The sequence below is a fragment of the Balaenoptera musculus genome, chromosome 9 (genome assembly GCF_009873245.2).
Source record: "Balaenoptera musculus isolate JJ_BM4_2016_0621 chromosome 9, mBalMus1.pri.v3, whole genome shotgun sequence".
In the NCBI taxonomy this organism is placed as follows: Eukaryota; Metazoa; Chordata; class Mammalia; order Artiodactyla; family Balaenopteridae; genus Balaenoptera; species Balaenoptera musculus.
In genome coordinates this window covers 45,186,231-45,210,407 of record NC_045793.1, presented here as the reverse complement: position 1 = coordinate 45,210,407, position 24,177 = coordinate 45,186,231, and the positions used below count along the sequence as shown (strand labels likewise).

General features: G+C 42.4%; 1 protein-coding gene across 1 annotated transcript; it reads right to left on the bottom strand.

The window, feature by feature from the left end:
• Window positions 1–150: 150 nt before the first annotated feature.
• LOC118900611 (retinitis pigmentosa 9 protein-like) lies at window positions 151–17,052 on the bottom strand. The gene is made up of 6 exons (XM_036863066.1): window positions 16,715–17,052; window positions 14,268–14,298; window positions 13,004–13,133; window positions 6,247–6,338; window positions 2,176–2,237; window positions 151–1,168 (listed from the first exon to the last, which is right to left on the bottom strand). The coding sequence occupies exons 1-6, from the start codon at window positions 16,864–16,866 to the stop codon at window positions 970–972; spliced, it is 666 nt and encodes a 221-aa protein (XP_036718961.1). The 5' UTR covers window positions 16,867–17,052; the 3' UTR covers window positions 151–969.
• Window positions 17,053–24,177: the final 7,125 nt, after the last annotated feature.

The window sequence follows — 24,177 nt, the reverse complement described above, 5'->3', positions numbered from 1 at the left end:
ATTGTTCATTGTTATTATAGGATAGCCTTTCCCCCTAAAAAACTCAACCAAACATAACAGGGATTTATGATCTCAAGACTTCTGTGTGCAGCAAAGACCAACATACTTTACACTGTTGATTTAAAAAATGAAAAAAACAATGCAGACAAATGTGTGTGGTATGCTAGTATTTGTGTTAAAAAGGAGAAAAAACATTTGCTTGTGATATACAAAACATTTCTGTATGACTTCACAAGAAACTGGTAAAATGGATAGCCATTGGGAAAGGGAACTAAGTAGCTGGGGAGGAGAAGAGGAAAGTTTTTCATGATTAAACCTTATATACCTTTTATAATTTTTTTTTGACCACACCTCGTGGCTTGTAGGATTTCAGTTCCCTGACCAGGGATTGAACCCGGGCCACGGCAGTGAAAGGGCCGAGTCCTAACCACTGGACAGCCAAGGAATTCCCCTTATATACCTTTTAAATTTGGACCATATAAGTATATTATTATGATTCAAAAATAAATGAGTATTTTTTTAAATAAATAAAATAATGAGCTTTTATCCTCAGTGACAAAGGAAAGTCAAGCCTGAAGTCTAAGGGCATTAAGTAGCCCCACCATGGAGGGTGGAAGCTGCGGCAGCACCTGGAGGAGCTTCCTCAGAGATTCCCTTAGTCTGGCCACCCTGCCAGAGGCATTTCTAAGGAATCAGGACTCACAGTGATCAGCAGGGAGGAGAACAATGAGAAAAGCTTTCCAGCCTGAAATCAGCCACTGTCCAGAGCTAGCACCTGGCAAGATACAACTCACTCTCCTGGGGGTCACATCTTTACTGGAAGGTAGGTGAGAATTCACACCTGTGACACCAAATCTCCTCCTCTCTTGGTGTCTCTCTCTCCTATTCCTCTCTGATTCCACATTCCTCTGATCTTTGGCCACAGTGTTTGATTTTTGAGAAGAGAATGTTGAACAAGTCAAGCTCTTGTCATTCTGAGTCTGAACTCTCATTTGACTTGGAAGACTTATGCTTTCGTTTTTTCTTCTTTTTCTTTTCTTTCTTCTTTTTCTTATGCTTCTCTTTCTTCTTCTTTTTCTTGTGTTTCTCTTTACATTCTGAGGAACTGGAGCTGCTCCCATCTTCATCTGATGTTGAATCCTCCAGTAACTGTTTTAACTGTTGTATCCTAAACACATAAGATTGACCAAAGAAACATATTCAATGTAACTTAAAAAATTCTTTTAGATAAAAATATAAGAACAGTAGTGATGTCACAAATCATCACCTCATTAAAGACAGTACTTATTTTTATTTTTGCATGTTTTCCCCATTCTTGCCTACATCCACACCTATTTTACATGACTGTAACCAGTGTACAAGCCATTTTGTATTCTCAAGTTCATACTAGGCAATCTACCTCCTCAACAATTATAATTCAGTATCACCAATTTGAAAAAAAAAAAAGAAACCTCTTGTTTTTTCACCCTATCTTTATTCATGTCTAAGAATAATTTTTAACAATAGCTCAAATCCTTAAAGCCGCTAGAGAAGATAAAGTAAACATACAAAAGAGAATCAATCATATAGCAGAACTAGATACCACAATGTGGGTTGCCAACATCAACTATCAGTGACATGAGTGGGCTGGGCGAAGCCCACTGCTTTTTTTTTTTTTTTTAATAAATTTTAATAACGGTTCTTTTTAAAATTAATTAATTAATTTATTTTTGGCTGCACTGGGTCTTCGTTGCTGCGCACGGGCTTTCTCTAGTTGCAGAGAGAGGGGGCTACTCTTCGTTGTGGTGCACGGGCTTCTCACTGCAGTGGCTTCTCTTGTTGCAGAGCACGGGCTCTAGGCGCGCGGGCTTCAGTAGTTGTGGTGCACAGACTTAGTTGCTCTGCGGCATGTGGAATCTTCCTGGACCAGGGATTGAACCCATGTCCCCTGCATCTTAACCACTGCGCCACCAGGGAAGTCCCAAAGCCCACTGCTTTAAGTTAACCCAAGTAGAACAGGCTGGCCTGCTCATTCCCCACATACTGGCCTTTTCAGGGATTACTCCTGCTCTCCTAACATTTCACAATTAAAATACCATATTTATTAAACCATTTCTCTAATATTGGAATGGTTGTTTCCAACTTTATATAATTTCGGACTTTAAGAGGATATTGTTATCATCAGGACAACCTCACCTTACATCCTTTTCATGTCTTTTATTCTCTCGTATGATGTCATACATGGGATCTTCATGTGCCTTAAGGGTGAGAAAAGGTTAAGGTTGGGTTAGGCTTCATGGGTTGTTAGTTAATTAAACATTAAATCCCTGTTACTAAAAGCCAGTTATTCTTTTCCAGTTTGGTTGTTCAAACGTTCTAATCCTTCCTAAGGGTCACCAGAACTGCAAACTCCCTGAAGCTGTGAAAAGCATTTGCCAGTTAGAAAAATACAGAAGGGAATTCCCCAGTGGTTAGGACTCCAGGCTTTCATTGCGGAGGGCCTGGGTTCAATCCCTGATCAGGGAACTAGGATCCCACAAGCCACGCAGAGTGGTCAAAAAAAGAGGGACTTCCCTGGTGGTCTGGTGGGTAAGACTCCACACTCCCAATTCAGGGAGCCCGGGTTCAATCCCTGGTCGGGGAACTAGATCCCACGTGCATGCCGCAACTAAGAGTCCGCATGCTGCAACAAAAGATCCTGCACACCACAACTAAAGATCCCGCACGCCACAACGAAGATCCCGTGTGCCGCAACTAAGACCCAGCGCAGCCAAAATAAATAAATAAATAAATAAATAAATAAATAAGTATTTTTAAAAAGAGAAAAATACAGTATATAATTTAAATATCCTTTTTTTTTAAAGACTTTCGAAGTTGTTTTTTTTTTTTAATTTTATTTATTTATTTATGGCTGTGCTGGGTCTTCGTTTCTGTGCGAGGGCTTTCTCCAGTTGCGGCAAGCGGGAGCCACTCTTCATCGCGGTGCGCGGGCCTCTCACTATCGCGGCCTCTCCTGTTGCGGAGCACAGGCTCCAGATGTGCAGGCTCAGCAATTGTGGCTCACGGGCCCAGCCGCTCCGCAGCATGCGGGATCCTCCCAGACCAGGGCCCGAACCTGTGTCCCCTGCATTGGCAGGCAGACTCCCAACCACCGCGCCACCAGGGAAGCCCCTAAATATCCTTTATAAAGAAATAAACCATGGCAGAATCATGAAAAACTATTCAAGGAAGAAATATTGAGGCAATTCTCTTTGTTCTATGTGGATACATGACCAAGAAATAGTATTAAGAAAAACAAGTGAATTATAAAATTATATATAACAATGAAACATTTATAGGTATGCAAAAATATATAAGTATCCCAAACAAAGTCTGGAAGTATACTGGAGGTATAGATAATTTTAAATGATTTGAATTTCTTAAAACTAAGAACACGTATGGGAAATGTTATGGTATGTGAATTATCTCATTTTAAAAAAGAATAAATGTTTATTACAGAAATTTTAGACATTATCAGAAAATCAAGTTTTTAAAAAATATCTACTACTTCACTACACTACCCAGGGATAACAGTAATATTAACATTCAGTCTCTCTTTTTCTTTTTTTTTTTTTTGGCTGCGCCACACAGCTTGTAGAATCTTAGTTCCCTGTCCAGGAATTGAACCTGCACCCACGGCAATGAGAGCGCCGAGTCCTAACCACTGGACCACCAGGGAATTCCCTGGCCTCTCTTTTTATTTATTGGACGCATTGGGTCTTTTGTATTTTTTTTTTTAATTTATTTTTGGCTGCATCGGGTCTTCGTTGCTGCTTTCTCTAGTTGTGGCGAGCGGGGGCTACTCTTCACTGCGGTGCACGGGCTCTAGGCACTCGGGCTTCAGTAGTTGTGGCTCGTGGGCTCTAGAGCACAGGCTCAGTAGTTGTGGCGCACGAGCTTAGCTGCTCCGCAGCATGTGGGATCTTCCCGGACCAGGGATTGAACCCGTGTCCCCTGCATTGGCAGGCGGATTCTTAACCACTGTGCCACCAGGGAAGTCCCGCATTGGCTCTTAGTTGCGGCACACAAGATCTTTGTTGAAGCATGCGGGATTTTCAGTTGCGGCATGCAGGATCTTTCGTTGTGGTGCATGGCCTTCTCTCTAGTGGTGGTGTGCAGGTTTTTCTCTCTCTAGTTGAGGCATGTGGGTGCAGTTGCAGTGCACAGGCTTAGTTGCCCTGCGGCATGTGGGATCTTAGCTCCCCGACCAGGGATCGAACCCGTGTCCCCTGCATTGGAAGGCGGATTCTTTACCACTGGACCACCAGGGAAGTCCCTGGTCTCTCTTTTTAAATCATTATTCATAATTTATGAAAAATTATAATCATACCATTTATATATAAAACTCTATTACTTTTCACTTATGTTTTCATAAACATTTTCCCATGATATTACACATTCTTCTAAAACACAATTCCTAATGGCTAAATAATTTCTGTTACAGTAATTTATGTTGATATGTTGGACTATTAAGGTGTTTCCTATTTTTCTTTAGCTCCCATTTTTCTAACCACATAAATAATAATGAAAGCTATCCTTATACATACATAAACAGTTGTGTATATATTAATGTTCTCTTACATCCTTAAGGTAAATTAAAGTGGGATTTCTGAGGCAAAATGAGTATGTTTAAAGTTTTTGAGATTTATCACCAAACTATGTTCTATAGTATCTGTAAAAATTGTCATTCCACCTAAAAGTAGAATGATTGATCCAAAATAAGTTATTTCAGATTATTAAAATGAAAACACAACATCTTAAAATGTGTTAAAAACTGGAGAATGGGGCTTCCCTGGTGACGCAGTGGTTAAGAATCCACCTGCCAAGGCAGGAGACACGGGTTCGATCCCTGGTCTGGGAAGATCCCACATGCCGCAGAGCAACTAAGCCCACACACCACAGTTACTAAGCCTGCACTCGAGAGCCCGTGAGCCACAACTACTGAGGCTGCATGCTGCAACTACTGAAGCCCGTGTGCCTAGAGCCTGTGCTCTGCAACAAAGAGAAGCCACCGCAATAAGAAGCCTGCGCACCGCAACGAAGAGTAGCCCCCTGCTCACTGCATCTAGCGAAAGCCTGTGCACAGCAACGAAGACCCAACGCAGCCAAAAAATAAAATTAAGAAACAAAACAAAACAAAACAAAAACTGGAGAATGTTGACTCCAGTTTGATATATGTTGATAACCTCAGTAAATCCAGACAGCTACATATTTCACTTGACAGAAGCAGTTACTGAATGGAGAATTTACACCCCTGGGAAGTGACTCTGTTAAAATAAGGTGAGGAAATGATAATTTTACTGTCATGTAAAGAGCAAATATAATTTATATATACACTTCTAGCTTATAGTTTAAAGACATATAATCTTCAGGTAAAGCCTGGAAAACTAAAACCCTCATTTTAGTTATGAAACATGATTTTTTTATACAATAAGTTTAAAAAAAAGTGATTGAATAAATAACAATGTCTGCTTCAGAAAAAGAATCACTATTCCCAAGGTATAACACCTTAATAAGAAGTTTACAAATAACACCTTAATAAGAAGTTTTTTGTTAAGAACTAATCTGTCACACAAATATACAGGCATGCCTCATTTTACTGCACTTCACTTTACTGCACTTGGCAGATACTGCGGTTTTTACAAGTTGAAGGTTTGTGGCAACTCTGTGTTGAGCAAGTATATCAGCATCATTTTTCCAACAGTATTTGCTCACACCATGTCACTGTGTCACATTTTGGTAATTCTCACAATATTTCAAACTTTTCATTATTATTACATTTGTTAGGGCGATCTGTGATCAGTGATCTTTGATGTTAGTATTACAACTCTCTGAAGGCTCAGATGATGGTTAGCGTTTTTTAGCAAGAAAATATTTTAAATTAAGTTATGTAATTTGTTTTTTTAGACAGAATGCTATTGCATACTTAACAGAATACAGTATAGAGTTAACATGACTTTTATATGTGTTGGGAAATTTAAAAATTCATGTCATTCACTATATTGTGATATTTGCTTTATTGAGGTTCTAGATATTGCTAGAACCAAACCTGCAACATCTCTGAGGTATGCCTGTAATTTAACACAAACGTAGTTAACACCTGATACTTTGGCCAAATGACTTCTGGGAACGTATTTTGTGTGAATTTGCAGTTCACTGTTAGTACCTAATCATCTGATATTCACTATCTCTGATAAATGTAAATTGATATGGTAGGGTTCTACTTACTACTATGAACTGTTCTAACTTTTGGTTGCCTTTGATAAAAAAAGGGCATTCTTTGTCGCCTGTTCGGTGACCATATCGTTTACAGCGCCAACCTGAAAACAAAGAAAAGAGGAAATATTTCTTTAAGATAACACAGTTTCCTTTAATGAAGACAAAGGATCAGTAGATCATATTAGTTTTTCTTCATTAAACTCCAATTCTAAAAGCAAATGCAATCAGCGAATGAACCATGTAAGATCCTAAAAAACAAAGGGAAACTACAGATCTTCCTTGAGTTATGATGGGGTTACATCCTAATAAACCCATCATAAGTTGAAAATACTGTAAGTTGAAAATACACTTAATACACCTAACCTACTGAACACCATAGCTTAGCCTAGCCTACCTTAAATGCACTCAGAACACCTACATTAGCCTACAATTGGGCAAAATCATCTAACACAAAGCCTGTTTTGTAATAAAGTGTTGAATTTCTCATGTAATTTATTGAATACTGTACTGAAAGTGAAAAACAAAATGGTTGTATGGGCAGATAATTTTGAGAGCTGGATCTCAGGAAACCATTGAAAAACAATGAAGTTTGGGGGTTCTCTGTTGACTGCCTCTGAGCTGTCCCTGTCTTTATCTCTCCCAACATTTAAAGTTCAGGAAAGGAGGATAACATTCCTTCAAACCAATGTCTTTCTTTGTGTTCAAAACCCTCTTACCTTTAAAGGAAAGGTGATCCTTACTGTTCAAAATGTGGTCCATGTCAACAACACATGGGAGATTGGTAGAAATGCACAGTATTAGGCCTATCCCAGAAACACTGACACATACTTGGAGTTCAAAAGACTTATTGGTGATGTGTAGACATATTAAAGTTTGAGAACCACTGTTCTAGATAATACTACAATCACTAAAATCAATGAAAGTATGCATATGTATATATATATATATATCTTGTTTGGAATGAGTCCAAATTTTGTGGTGCCTGAGCTTAAATTATTTGGTGGGGGTGGGGATGGAAGGGGCTCTTCAGGAAAAACAAAAATCTTGCCTTGGCAAATTTTACAAAATCATATGACCATAATCAACACATCACTATGGTTCCTGCAGGTCTTTGAAAGACACAAGTGAGGGGCCCTGAAACTTAAGCTTCATTTACTTCTTGGTAAAACTGGATCTGGTCCCAACCCAAACTTTTATTTTCCAAGTCAATGCAAATAACTATAAAATACTAAGTGAAATGCAACTAACCACCCCATCAAACAGAGCAGTGGTTTTCAAACTTCAAAAAAAAGCCACAGACTTCTGGGTAAAGATGACAGACTAAACACATTCGTCTCCTTTCATTTCCTTCCTGAGATTCTATAAAAATGACAATGAAGAGAATTTTTTTCAAAAGGAATAATCCAGTAAGTATTTCAAGAAGGGCCAAGTAACAACCTCCATAAATCTGTTCCTCCATAGAAGCACTGGAAATAGTTGCAAATTTTTCCAAATCAAGTTATCTGAAACCTTGAAAATTAACCAAAGGCTTGCCACAATCTAAAGAGTATTAATTAAAGAAACCCTACTGAGCCTTGGTAAGAACAGCAGGATCTCTGGTGTTTTAACTGGGCTTACTCCCAACCCCTACTTCCACAACAGTCTTAAAAACAAGCAGCCATGCAACCATGACAGCTGTGAAAAGCAGCAGTGTCACACCCACTGAAGAGGGAAGACTGGATTTTGAGCACCTCAAAAAGCCCTGACTTCAGAGCACAGAGCCACGCTGGCAGGGTATTGTTGCTATCTGACTAGTCATGTAGTTTGCTCTACAGAAAAAGCCCTACCCCAGGATATTTGTCAAAAATAGTCACTTGCAATTGTTTAACATCACAGCTTATTATGGCTGTGATATCACTGGGTAAACAAGAGCCCAGCCAAAAGTTTAAAAGGAAGATCTGGGGAATGAGATGTCCATAGAGGGCTCTCAAATATTCTGACATAATTCTGGGAAGCTAGAAGACTATATACATGTGTAAGGCTGTGTGCATGCATAGTAAAGGCCTGAGAAGGCCTTTTTTTTTCACTTCTGACTCACTGTTAAGGCTCTGTGCAAGCAGGCACTAAAGGCTAAGGCAGACATGTAAACCAAACCACATGAGCATTTGAGGCTTGTCTTAAGACACACATATAACCTCTTGGCAAAGGGGAGAAGGCTTCTTAGATCAATGCATTTAAGGAAATCTCTGTTGTATTATTAGCTGACCTCTAAGCTAACAGAGGAGACTTCAGTGGCCATACACTACAGGGAATACAGACTTACAGAATTAATCCAGGAAAGTCACTAAAAATACAAAAAGGAACAATAAAACCTGGGTAGAAGGGAGAATCTGATTTCCAGACCACCTTATATTATCTAAAATGGGCAGTTTTCACCAAAAAATTGCAAAACACACAAAGCAACAGCAAGTCCAGATACTGGACTTACTAGACAGAGACTTTAAATCAGCTATTATAAATAAGTTCAAAGAACTAAAGGAAGTTATGTCTAAAGAATTAAAGAAAAGTATGAAAGTGATGTCATAACAGATGGAGATTATTAATAAAGGGATACAAATTATAAAAATTAATAAAAAAGAAATTCTGGAGTTGAAAAGCACAATAATCAAACTGAAAAATTAACTGGAAGTTCTTAACAGCAGATTTAAGATGGCAGAACAAAGAAAAAGCAAACCTGAAGATAGGTAACAACTGAGATTATCCAGTCTGAGGAACAGAAAGAAAAAAGAATGAAGAAAACTGGCCAGTCTCAGAGACCTGTGGGATACCATCAAGATTCACAGCATACGCATAAAGAGAATCTCAGAAAGAAAGGAGTGCTAGAGAGTGTAGAATGTTTGAAAAAATAATGGCCAAAAACTTCCCCAATTTGATGAAAAACATTAATCTACAAATCCACGAAGCTCAATGAACTCCAAGTAGAATGAGTTCAAAGAGATCCATCATAGGCAAACTGTTAAAAAGCCAAAGATAACAAGAAAATTTTAAAAGCAATGAAAGAAAAACTACTCATCACATATAAACAATCCTCAATGAGATTATCAGATGACTTCTTATCACAAACCATGGAGACCAGAAGGCAGTAGAATAACATATTCAAAGTGCTGAAAGAAAGACTATTAAGCAAGAATTCTATAGCCAGCAAAATTATCCTTCAGAAATAAAAGGGGACTTAAAGTTCAGATAAACAAAATCTGAAAATTTATTGCTAATGGACTTGCCCTACAAAAAATAACAAAGCTGAAATGATGAAAGAATACTAGGCAGTTACTCAAATCCACAGGAAATACACAGCACCAGTAAAGGTAACTACATACATAATTATAAAAGACAGTATAAATAATTTTTTCTAATTCTTTTATTCTCCTATCTCATTTTAAAACAACTACATAGAGAAATAATTATAAAACAGTGATGATGAGCTTATAATATATAAAAATAATTTGTATGACAATATTACCACAAAGGAGGGGGAGAGAATGGAGCTGTAGAGGAACAAGGTTTCTGTATTCTATTGAAATTACACTAGCATTAATCTGAATGAAAATCAAAAGGCAGGTATTGGCAGAATGGATAAAAAAATGTTTTCCAAGTACAACAGACAAACTTTAGATTCAAAGACAAAATTAAATTGAAAGTAAGAGGATAAAAAGAGATACAAATAAAGCAGTGTTTACAGGAAATTTATAGCTTTAAATACCAATATTAGAAAAGAACAAAGATCTCAAATAAATAATCTAAAGTTCAGTTTAAAAATCTAACTGAAAGAGAGCTGGAGTGGCTATACTAATATTAGAGAAAACAGACTCAAAGGCAAAAATTGTTACATGAGACAAATATTGACATTTTATAATGATATAAGGGTCAATCCATCAAGAGGATATAACACTTATAAACATATATGCACCTAACAACAGAGTTCCAAATAGATGCAGCAAAAATGGACAGAACTGAAGGGAAAACTAGACAATGCAACAATAATAGAAACTTCAATATTCCACAATGGATAAAACAACTAGAGAGAATATCAACAATGAAATAGAAGACTTCAACAATACTATAAACCAGCTAGACCTCATAGATATCTGTAGAACATCTGACCACCCCAAAAGAGCAGAATACACACTTTTGAATCCCACATGGAACATTATCCAGAATAGAGCATAGGCTAGGCTATAAAACAAGAATTAATAAATTTAAAAGGATTCAAACCTGGACTTCCCTGGTGGCGCAGTGGTTAAGACTCCACGCTCCCAATTCAGGGGGCCCGGGTTCGATCCCTGGTCAGGGAACTAGATCCCACATGCATGCCACAACTAAGGAGCCTGCAAGCCGCAACTAAGGAGCCCACGTGCTGCAACTAAGGAGCACGCATGCCGCAACTAAAGGAGCTGGTGAGCCACAACTAAGGAGCCCGCCTGCTGCAACTAAAACCCGGCACAACCAAATAAGTAAATAAAATAAATACTTAAAAATAAAATAAAATAAGGATTCAAACCATACAAAGTATGTTTTCCAACCGCAAAGAAGACAAATTAGAAAGCAATGATAGTAGGAAACTTCGGGAATCTACAAATATGTAGAAATTAAACAACACATTTCTAAACAACCCATGGGTCAAAGAAGAAATTTCAAGGAAAATCAGCAAGTATTTTGATTTGAACGAAAATTAAACATAACATGTGAGATGCAGATAAAGCAGTGCTTAGAGGGAAATGTAGAGCTTTAAATGCCTATATTAGAAAAGAATGGGGCTTCCCTGGTGGCGCAGTGGTTGAGAATCTATCTGCCTGCCAATGCAGGGGACATGGGTTCGAGCCCTGGTCTGGGAAGATCCCACATGCCGCGGAGCAACTAGGCCCGTGAGCCACAACTACTGAGCCTGCGTGTCTGGAGCCTGTGCTCCGCAACAAGAGAGGCCGTGATAGTGAGAGGCCCACGCACTGCGATGAAGAGTGGCCCCCGCTTGCTGCAACTAGAGAAAGCCCTCGCACAGAAACAAAGACCCAACACAGCCAAAAATAAATATAAAAATAAATAAATAAATTTTTTAAAAAAAGACCTAAAGAAGAAATACATGGCGAATATCTTTTAAAAAAAAAAAAAAGAAGAGAATGAAGCTCTCAAATCAATAATCTCAGGTTCAATTAAAAAATCCAGAAAACAAAGAGCAACCCAAACCAAAGGCAAGGAGAAGGAGGAGATAATAATAATGAACTACTGGCATTACTGGCATGTGCTGTGCCATAGATGAACCTCAAAAATATTATGCTTAACGAAAGAAGCCGGGGGCTTCATGCGGCAATGAAGATCCCGCGTGTGGCAACGAAGATCCTGGGTGCTGCAACTAAGACCCAGCACAGCCAAATAAATAAATAAATAATTTTAAAAAATACTAAATGCTAAATGAAGAGTAGACACCAGAAAATTGAATTCTAAGCCACCAGAGGGGAGAACGGAGAATCAGCACAATTTCTATTTGCAGAACCTCCAAAGAGCTTAGGAATTGAGCTCTGAGCACCAGATACCTCTGAAAGTAAAGGTAAAGGAGGAGCTGAAATAAGGAGGATTGATGAAAAGTCCAAGGGCAACTCTTACTAGCCCCGGTGGAAAGAAGTTTATTGTCTGAAAAAGGTAAAGCATAGATCTCTGGCAAAATGACATCAGATACATGTGAAGGCAAGGTGCCACAGTAAATATAGAAGATTACATGAATAAATAAAAAGTAAATGGCAAGATTTCCCAGCCTTCTTGCTCCAATCAGATCCCACAACACTAGCAGCTTGGCCTTCACCCTCCGGGGAGGAGCCTTCTTCTCTAGGAAAATATAACCCACCCCAAGAAGAAAAACCTACAGGTACTGACCTCACAAGTTCCCAATTGACAGGACTAGAAAGATCACCCTCCAGTGAAACTCAGCAAGCCCCACTCACACACTTAGAGCTCCTAATCCACTTTTTATCTCCCAATGATGAGCAATAACTGTGGTTGCCAGTCTCAAAGATGGACCCCAAAATCCCTGACTTCTAAAAAGCATGCCCTCATGTATTCCCTGCCACCCTGAATAAGGCTAACTGTTGTAACCTAGGTACTGGAAAAAGGATGATGTATGAATGGAGGCAAAGAGACTGCAAATCGCTATTTTAATTATGTGCGTGAAGAATCTTTGTACAAACAAATGTCTTTAAAGACAGCTGTATCCCTTTTTCAAACGCCGTCTTACGCTGGATGAAGGTGCTGCTGCTCTGGTGCGGTGGAGGGTGTGCACACAGAGCTCTACCTGTTCCAGACCCGCCCTCTGTGGCCCAGAGCTCCTCTCAGGTTACCTGGATAAAACCTCAACACCTCTGATGAGGATGACTGACTGAGGCAAGACCCAAGGGACCACCCTCCAATGCATCCCTTGTCCTCCATGGCATTTCTACATGGAATATCCTTTCTGTTACAGGAATATTACTGAAGCGTATACTCCGCAGGCAGCTACGGCCCTGTGGAAGACCATTACCCTTACAGCCAGAAGCCCTGGAGTCAAAGCACTGCTCTGCCTCTTACCCCAGAACACTTAATAACATATGCAAGGTGGCTTCCTCATCTATACCACAAAGATCATGCCCTGACTTTAGCAGGGCTGTGGTGAGAATGAATTAAAAGAAGTGAACTTGTTTGTAAACAGTGGTCTATAACTTGCATGTATTGAGGGTGTTACTTGAAACCCTTCCACACTCACACTGCATGACTTTGACTTCTTTCCCCAGTGGCATCCAAAGTCCTTTGGTTGGTGCGTGGGCCAGAAATTCCCTGGCATGTTCATTGCCTGGGACATCTGGTATACAGTCTTCTGGCTTAGCCTCATCTTCCTGAAAAAGGAAACAGTGTGTAAGCTATGTGGCAAAAAAGCACCGGAACTCTCTCCCACCTGTTTGAGAACACAGCACTGCCTGGCTTTCTCATGGGCTGGAGATCCCAATGTCATCATGAGTTACCCTCTGAAGAGCTAGAAAGACAAATCATAACCGACAGAAAAAACGGAAGTAACTATACTAGAAGAGCTAGCTATGCCACAAAAACAAAGTAGCTGTTTTTAGAGAAAAGTTACTAGTGTTTATATAGGATTGATCTGTGAGCTCCAAATTCTGATTCTAGATCACAAAAATTAGATTCTAAGATCACAAAAAGTTTTCTGCTAACTTAAAAGCTTTGTGGAATGAGGCAGAATATAGAGTTAAACAAGTGAGGTTTCCTGGAATAATAAGAACAATGTGTTAGAGTAAAATAGATTATTAGACCTTGAAGGCCACTGTCATGTTTTATAATCTCATACATGCTGGATTTATGAGATGTATTTTCATTACCAAATAACTGCACTATATAATTAAGGTGCTGTTTTTTTACCTTATGATTTTTTCAAGTTTCCACGAATATTAAATTTATAGTGGAAGAATGTTTCCTAAAAATCTTTTTTTTAAGTTGAAAGTTACCAAACAGAAAAGGTTACTTTGGCCTTAAGTCCTCTAAGTCTCACTCCTGCAGAAACACACACTGTGGCCAGGGTGCTGGAGGAGGGACTCCTGCAACAGGTAGGGCTGGACTGGATGAGCTTCACGTCTCCTCAGAGTTCAGTGTTCTCTGAGCTGATGACATTCAAGGAATCAGCACCGGGAGGGTCAGAGAAGGAACATGGGGCAGGAGAGCTTTGAGAAGACAGTCACAAGTGAGACAGAAAGAATGGGAGTGAGCGCTGGGGAACACTCGGGGGGGCCTGCAGTGGTTTCTTAGGGGACAGACACAAGGCTGATTAAATTTCTGCAAAGGCACAGGCTGTGACAAAGCCCAAAGTGCATGAACCGACTGCCATCTGCAGGGAAGACACAGAACTATCACAAAAGGAGGTTCAAACCTTATGCAGCTGTTTTTCATAAGAAGGGACTGAGTCTGAGCACTGAGTCAAATCTGTCTCAGAGAAAAACCAAAAGTACAAACTTCACACTGACCTTGATAAGTCCAGGAGGAGGTTTTTCATAACTAGAAAGGAAAAAAACACTGGTCATCAACCATGTTCATAGGAACGTAACACATCTCAATCAGCAAAAGGCAACTGCAGACCAAAATGAAAAGGCTTTTTTTTTTTTTTAGTAAAAACTTAAAACTATATTCTAACTAAAACAGTTAATAAAATATGCCGTCAGAAGTCCTATATAAATAAACTGATGCTATTCCACATCCTGCTCGATGTAGAACTTAAATTCACTGAAATCATAACTGGTGTCTTGGCACAGCGATTTTATTTTTGGAAGAAGGGAAAGCAAGAGATTGCAGGGAAAATGTGAGGTAAGAAGAGCCTTGAGGGCCTCCCTGGTGGCGCAGGGGTTAAGAATCCGCCTGCCAATGCAGGGGACACGGGTTTGAGCGCTGGTCCGGGAAGATCCCACATGCCGCGGAGCAACTAAGCCCGTGCGCCACAACTACTGAGCCCGCGTGCCTAGAGCCTGTGCTCCGCAACAAGAGAAGCCACCGCAACGAGAAGCCCGCGCACCGCAACGAAGAGTAGCCCCTGCTCGCCACAACTAGAGAAAGCCTGCGTACAGCAACTAAGACCCAACACAGCCCAAAAAAAAAAAAAAGTTATAACAATGTTAACACTGACATTGATTAGGAAAGTTATTATGATGGAGCTATATTGGAAGGATGGAAACAAGAAGGGCAAGTAAGAGAACTAAATCTTTATCTACTATGACAAGAAGTTAACAGATGTCTAAAACTGTTGAGTCAACAAAAACAGTATAAGCATATAATTTAGAAATGTGCAGTTAAATCCAAGAAGTAAAAACTAAAAGAGTCTGCACATGGAAGGCTTGGCCTTGTTAGGAGGGAAGGGGGTGGAGGGTTGTGCAGGTTACTCTGGGGGGTAAATGAGGAGTTGGGCAGCCCACCGCTATTTTTTGTAGCATTTTTAGTACTATTTGAGTTTTTAAGCTATATACAAGTATTACTCTGGTATGAATTAAACTTAATTAAAATCAAACAAAACCCTGAACTAGAAAAAGCAAATATGTCCATAGCCTAGCCAGTTTCAAATCTGTGAAACTGGAAAAATCCCACTGGTCTGAGAATCACACTCCTGAATTCTGCTGTAATTCCGTTGGCTAACCAGGTCAGTGGCTTAACCACTGAGCCTCCATTTTCTCATCTACAAAACGTTAGCAACTTTCTCTTGTCTGTGAAAAAGCTCTGTGAGCTACAAAATAAACATATAGTATTAACCACTACCTGGCATCCTACAGTTAAAGATACAGAGGGCTGGTGGGGCTAAGCCCTGCCTGAGCCCAGAGTGCCTTGAACGCGCCAGGACTGTGGATGCCAGCAACGCGGCACCTGTGTCCAAACCACGGCCCACTGACGTGAGATTCAGCTCAAGAGCCACACTGAAAAGAGCAGGCCAGGCTCCAAGCAAGCATGCACTTTGTATCAAAGCTCCCAGAAGGTTAATGAGGGCCTTTCCTTACACGACCGTCTCAGCAATCATGAGAAGATAGGTAATGGGAAGTGCCTAAAACAGAAATAATTCAGATAACTCAGTGAACACCAAACTTAGTAAAGTCAGACTTCTAAAGCTGATTACTGAACGACAGAAACACAGAAAAGAACCGCAAGGGTCATTAATCCAACCTTCCACCTGATGTTTAAGTCTCCTTTACAACCAACCCTTCTCTCAGGGGTTATCTGGACTCTCTCCAACCCCGGGTAGCTGGGGAAGTAAAGTGCCTCCTAGGTCAGGCCACGCTGACCAGCAAGAATCTATGACTCTGGTCCTAATTCTTCTTGTTGAGCTGGAACTGGCCTCTTTGTAGCTTCCACCCTTAACCCTGGTAAAAAAAACAAAATCCTGGGGACGACAGAGAAGTCCACGCTCTCTTCTACCTGACAGCTCCTCCCGCAGAGTCAGGGACCAGGCCCTCACGCCACGCTTATTTTTCCCTTCCTCACCGCGCACTCATGTTACGGGACTGGGCTTTTTCTTCCCTAGTTAACAGCACTAGATGAAAAGAATGGGGATTTACCCAGTTCAGAGCGAGCCCCTTGAACTGAGAAACGGGAAAAGACCCAAGGGCGCAGCCGCACTTCTTCTGTATTCAAATCCTGACCGACACTGACGTCGCCGCGCGAGGAATAAAACCGTCGTTTCTGGCGGGGAAGCGCCCGCCCGCCGCCGCCTCGAGCGCCCGGGACGAGCCTGTGGAGGGAGCCTCCCCGCTCTTCCTCCAGCGGCTGAGAGTCCAGCGTCCCGCAGCCCGGGATCAAAACCCGCACCCGGCTCGCTGGGGTCCGACGGGCCCACCTGCCCACTCGCAGGTCTCCGATCCCGGGTGGGCCCGGCCGCGCGACCCCGGGCCCCGACCCCATTTCTCGCATTAGTCGGGGGCGGGCGTGACGGACTCACAAGGACTCCAGGTGCTTGAGCTGCTGCAGCTGCTGCGCGTCGTGCCGCCGCCGCCTCTGCTCCCGGCGTCGCTGCAGCTCCTGCTCCGGAGGCTCCCGCGGCCGCCGCGCGCCCCCGGTCCCTGAGTCGTCGCGCCCGAGCCGGGACGACATTGCGGCCCCACGCCGAGCCGCGAAGACCGCACTTCCTCCGCGCCGCGCCGCGCCGCGCCCGCCCGGCCCCGCAGCGCCCCCTCTCGCCGCCGCTCCGCGGCCGGCTGGGCCGGGCCCAACGTCCCGGCTGAGGCCGCCAGTGCCCCGCCTCCCGACAGGCCGGCCCGACTGCCTCTGCGAGTCCGCGCTCTGAGCACCCGAACCGTGCTGCGGGGTCAGCGGGTGCCGCAGGCCGGAGCGCTCCCCCTGGCGGCGGCCAGGAGCCCCGGCGCTCAGGATGCTGCGGAGGGAGCCAGAGCTTTCCCTTGGTTCTCTTGAAGTATTCCCTCCAGAAGCCTTCAGGGATGTAAGCTGTTCAGTTGCATAGAAGCCACCATGCTAAGAGGAAGCCCAAGCTAACAAATGGGGAGAGATCACGTGAAGAGGCCCTGAGACAATAAAAAAAGGGATGTCAGGTCAGACCCCACTGCCTAACCACACCCCACCCCTGGTCAGATGACTCCTTGGTGCAAGCCAAAGATAAATCTTAAGGGGCTCACGTCAACCAAGAATTGTTCCTGTCCGCGGGGGAGGCTTTGTTGCCGGCCAAGTTATGTGCTTAAAATAAAAGAAGAGAAGATGGAAGAAGGAAAAAAGAAAAAAGAAAAGACAACAAACATTATCTAACCACAACCAGTGACCTTATGGCATGCAAGCAAATAATCTGAAAACTTTAGTATATACTTATATGCAGAAAGCAATTGTGTTGGATTTTTCTCACTTGCAGTTGAAAGAAGTCAATTCAAAGTCAGTTTGCCTAACATAGTGATTTGCTCTCTCAGCAAGAAGACCCAGGGATTGATAATTCCATTTTAGCAAGTGTTAGTCAAAATTCTTTTGAAAACAACAATGGACCAAAATCCAAATCAAACTGTTCTAAGAAAAAAAATTAAGTAATTTATGGACTTACATATGTGAAATGTCGTGGGATGGAACTTCAGGAATGGCTGGATCTAGGTGCTGAAATGTTATAGTCAGCAATTTCTCAGCTTCACGTTCCTTTGTATTGCTTCATTCTTTGCAGTTTCTCCCATTGTGGGGGCAAAGATGGCCACTGGAAGCCAAAGATGGCCAACAAATTAGCAGCCCCAGCTGGAAGAAACTTTGTTTCTCAGTTCCAATAAGAATTCCATGTATTATACTCATTGGCTTAGCAAGAGTCATGTATTTGTCATGGAAACAATCACTGTAGTCAAGGAGTTGCAGAACACTGACTGCTCATGCCTATGTTACATGTCCACCCTAAATCCGAGGGGTGGATCAGCTTTATCCAAGCCATATAGACTAAGAGAGGGGGAGGGGTTGTTCCTCAAAGCAAAATCCAGGTGCTATTAACGGAGGAAAAGAGAGAGAGAGAGAGACAGAGGAAGAAAAAGAAGAGGAAGAGGAGGAGGAGCAGGAGGAAGAGGAAGAGGAGGGGGAGGAGGAGGAAGGAGAAGAGAAGAGCAATTCTGGGCAGGGAAAAATAACAGATGTACAGTTCAGTAGTCTGACAGCCTCACCCAGTACCACATCCTGAGCTGCATTCTAGGCATCTCTCTTTGATGATTACCCTGTTAGAGCTTATAAAGCAGTGAAAATTCTTTTTTTTTAAATTTTTTTATTGGAGTATAATTGCTTTACAATGTTGTGTTAGTTTCTGCTGCACAGCAAAGTGAGTCAGCCATACACATACACACATCCCCTCCCTCTTGGACCTCCCTCCCCTCCCCATCCCACCCAACTAGGCCATGACAGAGCACTGAGCTGAGCTTCCTGTGCTATACAGCAGGTTCCCACTAGCTATCTATTTTAAACATGGTAGTATATTTATGTCAAATCTAATCTCCCAGTTCATCCCACCCTCCCCTTCCCCCCGTGTCCACACGTCTGTTCTCTACATCTGCCTTTCTATTCCTACCCTGCAAATAGGTTCATCTGTACCATTTTTCTAGATTCCACATATATGCGTTAACATACAATATTTGTTTAGTGAAAATTCTTTTGCTGCTTATATCCACCTGTTTATGTGAGCCTGGGTTCTTTATGTATTTTGGCACCAGATTGAGAAGTTTCCTGGTCACCGATCCAGGATGATATGCTAGGTGTTGTGGTCACTCCACAGAAGTATGCTGGACCCTCCTCCACCCAAAATCGGTTTGCTGTCAAGACTGATGATGCCACATATGCACCGAGAGGGTAAGGAGAAATTTATTATTCACATATTGAGGCTTTCTGGGAGAGCAGGTCAGGCACCTAAGACAGTTCAAAAATAGCTTCAGCAAAGGAAAGGTGAGTGACCCTGGGTTTTATTGTGTTTAGGAGGTAGAACCTGGGTGAATACTCCTGCACACAAGCCAAGGCTTTGTGGGGTTTGAACTTTCCTCTGGTGCCAAGGGAAGGAGTGTGTGGGCTTTCTTATCAGCTTGTCCACAGGTGGGGAGGAAGCGGAAAGTGGAGGTGGGGCTTGAAGGCTGACAGTGGTCAACATAAAAAAATGCAGTCAGATTCTTTATGACCCAGGGCCATCTTTCAAATTCGGCCCCATTTTCTGATTGTGATAAACTCAATGTAGTGACATCTAGTAAGCAGTTAGACAAACAGGAATTCTTTCTCTGGTGGTTATGATTCCGAATCATTCTTCTTACCCATCACCCTTTCTTTATGCCTATAGCATCTGGAGGGGTGTGCAGGTACAGCTCCTTTCCAGAAAGAAAGAGTAGAGTGATTATTACCCAACTGTGAATACACATGGAGTCACCCTTCACTTTGTACCCGGGCGCCTAGCCCAGGTGAGTGAGAGATGCCTTCTTTGTCCTCCCTCTGTGTTCTATCCTCTGCTTCAGTCTTTTCTACCCCTCTGCTTCATCCTAAGATAGCAGATTCACTCTCAAGGCCAGCCAGAGGGCCTTGGTGTTGGCCTAATTGTAGAGGGGTGTGGCTGCAGCTAGTCCTGACTCTGTGTTACTGGATAGGTTTGAAGCCTTTCTGAATGAAACAATTTTAAAAAGACTAGATTTTCTTCTTCTTCCCCCCGACCAGGGATGGAACACAGGCCCCCTACAGTAGAAGCATGGAGTCCTAACCACTGGACCACCAGGGAATTCCCCCAAATGACTAGATTTTTTTTCCTGCTTATATGTATTTTTTAATTAATTAAGTTACTTATCTTTGGCTATGTTGGGTCTTTGTTGCTGCACGCGGGCTTTCTCTAGTTGTGGCAAGTGGGGGCTACTCTTCGTTGCGGTGTGCGGGCTTCTCATTGTGGTGGCTTCTCTTGTTGCAGAGCTCGGGCTCTAGGCGCGCGGGCTTCAGTAGTTGTGGCTCACAGGCTCAGTAGTTGTGGCTCACGGGCTCTAGAGGACAGGCTCAGTAGTTGTGGCACAGGGACTTAGTTGCTCCGTGGCATGTGGGATCTTCCCGGACCAGGGCTCGAACCCGTGTCCCCTGTGTTGGCAGGCGGATTCTTAACCACTGCGCCACCAGGGAAGCCTGCTCCTGCTTATCTTGACCAGCTTTTGCAGCATAGCTTTGATGCCATTGTTTTGCTCACAAGGTGTTTTTTTAACTAGTTCTTAACTTACCAATGACCTTTTCCCCACTGGGAAGATGCAGGAAGGAAAAAAATGAGTTAAAGGGAAAGATCACATCCTATTACATACTGATGAATCATGGCTAGATTAGAGGGTAGACTGCAGAATCTGTCTCCCCCCTTGCCCCCTGCTAAACACCAGACTTCAAAGAATTCTGGTCAAGTAGTAAGCTCCCAAGGGTCCATGTCCACAGTTCTCTGCAGCACAGTGGAAACATTTGAGAAGTCCCGTATTATTATTTCTAATAATTTAAACTGGTATTCTATTTAGTAACCAGTAGGATTAGAGGAAAAATTGCAGACAATGTGCTTTACTTGATGCTTGGAGGGAAAGGGGAGACATCTAACGTAACTGACAAAACCTGTTGGTTGACAAACCAATTGCCATTCCTCCTTAACTTCCTTGCTCACAGCACTCTGGTTTTGTTCAGGAAGCTTAGGGAGCCATCTACTTCAGAGGAGGCTGGTTAGAGAGTCGAGACTCTTTCCTTGCTCTCTGGAGATGAATCTTGATTAGTCTTAAACCAATCGTAGTAATCCTATTTCTCTTCCACTGATAGGTTAGCAATGGGCATGGGATACAGTTTCAGTCAATGAGACATGAGGGGAGGTCTGTAGGAGGGAGGCTTTCTGTAAATGCTTGCTCTTCATAAAGGATACTTGGAAAGATAAAAGATCCCTTTTCTGCCTCAGGGTGGCGCTCCCTGCATGTGGTAGCTGGATCTGGGGGAGCCGTGTTGGAATCATGAGGGGGAGCAGTGAACCCCCTGAGAAGGACAGGAGAAGACACCTGAGCCCTTGAGGATGTTCTAGCGACTCTTTATTAACCACTCCTGCAGCTGCTTCCCATCCAGACTTTCTCTGCTGAGAGACAGTATCCATCTTTATGGGTTAAGTGATTTTTGAGTTGGGTCTTCTCTCACTCATAGATAAATGTGATTCCTTACATTTACACAGTACTTTGCAGATTTCCATCCCTCATAAATTGCTTCACTTGATCCTCATAGAAACTCTATGGAGGTAGGCAAGACATCTTACAAATAAGGAAACTGAGGCTCAGAGAGTAGGGGCATGAGTGGCCCTACAACCAGGGTGGTGTGATTTCTAGTCCACGGTTTTTCATCAAACCACATGGTGACTCCAGGTGTGTTGTCAAATACTGAAGGTGGGAGAATTTCTTGGAAACTCTTGGGGAGGGAGAGAAGACACTGCTGGAAACATTTCTCCTACTTCACTTTTGCCTCAGGTCAACTCAGATGAATTTGGTGGTGGATGTTTTTCTTAATACTGGCCTTTTCTTTATCCCCCACTCAGTGTGTGCCAAGCTAACATTAATAGCTTACAAAGCTTAGCCCCCAGGGTTTACTGCTCTTGGAAGATCTGATTCATGCATGAGTCCTTTATTTCAGGCTCAATGAAAACTGGGATTCTTTCTTTAGTGCCCTGCTTTACTTGCCGGATTATGTTTGTAATTTTTCCGCTAACTTCCTGTATAGAGGTGGATAGAAAGAACCTAGTTTTCTGACGTTCATTCAGACCGATCCTGTTTCAGATCCCCCTTCGCTTCCTTCTCCATGTTGTTCCACGCCCCCATCCTGGCCTCAGACCTTTTGGATGTTTCTCCTATTATGTCCTTGCCTCTGACTATGTCACGTTCTCTTGTTCCTTGGCTCTCTGTTCTCTCACTGATTCTCCTCTTCTGTGTTTCCCTTCTTGCTTTCTCTCTCACTTCTCTCCCCGCTCCTTTAAAAAAATTCCAGTACCTTTCCCTTCTTTCTGGTTCCTGTCTCTCACCTGCTCCCTCTTCCCCCTATCTTTACCTTTCTGAGCTTTTAGTCTACTGTTGACTCTTCTTGACTGGATTTACAGTTTTTAGACTTGACAAGTCCTCACAAAGTCACCCCCAGAAGTTTAATGGAAATCCTTTCTTTAAAATCTCAGCTTGATTTTAATTAGTTCTTATGATAATGTAGTCAGTAATGCCAAGACGTAAATTTTCCCTTTGGTAAATTGCTACAGAAATCCAATTCAAAGAATGTCTGTTAGGATTTAAAGAGACATTATAGAGCACACATACTGTTTGATCAGATAATTAACATTTTAAAAGGAATAACAAGGGAATTCCCTGGTGGTCCAGTGGTTAGAACTCAGTGCTTTCACTGCCGTGGGCCTGAGTTCAATCCCTGGCTGTTCAGCTTGGCCAATAAATAAATAAATAAAATAAAAGGAATGACAAGAAATCAAACCACTTGGAAGCACTACAAGGCAAAATGGAAGTGGCGGTCACTGCCTGGCCTGTTTCTTCCTACATCTGTCTTCTTTTCCATTCTGGAATGTCTTCTCTCTCACAGGATCATAGGCTTTTAGAATTGGAAGAAGTCTTAGAAATCAACCCCTTCATTTTACAGATGAAGAAACCGAGGCCCAGAAGGTGGCATGCGTTGCCCACAGTCATAGTAAGGGAGTGGAAGATTCCTGACTGGAACCAGGTTGACTTTTTTGTTTGTTTGTTTCTGTGTAAAACCTGACATTGTTATTAAAAACCATAAAGAACTACTGAAAAGTACATAGAAGGAAGAAAATGATCACCCCAAATTCAACCACCTATAAATAACCAGTGTTAGGATGAATTGTATTAATAGGTTTTCTATTTCAATAGAATAAGCTCTTTAGGAATAATGAACATTTCTTTAGGGCTACGTGTAGTTTCTCATTAGATCCTGGATCTAATAAAATCTATAATAATCTAATAATTATCATTTTTTAAAAAATTAGCACGTTTTATCTTCATCTTACAGAGGACACAATTTGCAGGTCACCTAAATAGTCCGCATAATTGTGTTTTTTTTCTTTAATAAGTTGTTGGATTCAATTTAGTCACAATTTATTAGCATTTTTGCATTTCTAGTTATAAATTAGGTTGGCGCCCACATTCTCTCTCTCTCTTGCTATCTTTGCCAGGTTTTGCTTCCAAAACTAGTTGAGAAACCTTTGGTGATTTGCTTTCATTAGTCCAAAGTTTCAATAAATGAGAACAACCAATTCTAAGCTAAGAATGCATTAAAACTACTCTAATGAATTTCCCGCAGCATCTGAGTCTCTAATGTGGGGTCTTAACCGGCTTAGTCATGCGGGTGGGATGTTTGCTATTAAGTATCACTCACAGTTAGCAACTTAAAACTTTCGTCTGGACAACTGTCAGGAAAGTCTCACAATTCAAGTCTCCCCCTTCCTCTGAGTATTAAAAGAAAATCCTGGAAAAAACTCTTGAAGACGGTTTCAGTCATTTTCAACGTAGAATCCAGCCTTGAAACTAATTAAAAAAAAAAAAAAACGTTTTCCTCCCTCCCCAAAGCAGCAAGGGGTTATTGGATCCGCGGCCACGTAGAAGCCTCTGGTGGCCCTAAATCCGGAGAGTCTCTAGCGACAGGCAGAGACCAGCGGGTTTGCCTGGGTAGTAACAGTTTTTCCCTCCCAACTTTGGGCCGAAGCCCAGTCCCGAGGAGTTCACGATTTCTCCCTCGGGGACGGGTCCCCTTTGAACTCGCCAGCCGAAGAAGGCCCGCCTCTTCCCCAGGCGGGCCAGCCCACCGGACCCTGCGGGCCCAGGCTTCTCAGGGCGCAGCAGGCGGGTCCTGGCGCGCGGCCGCGGCTCCTCCCCTCCCTCGGATGTGGCCTGGGGGCGGGGGGCGGGAGAGAGG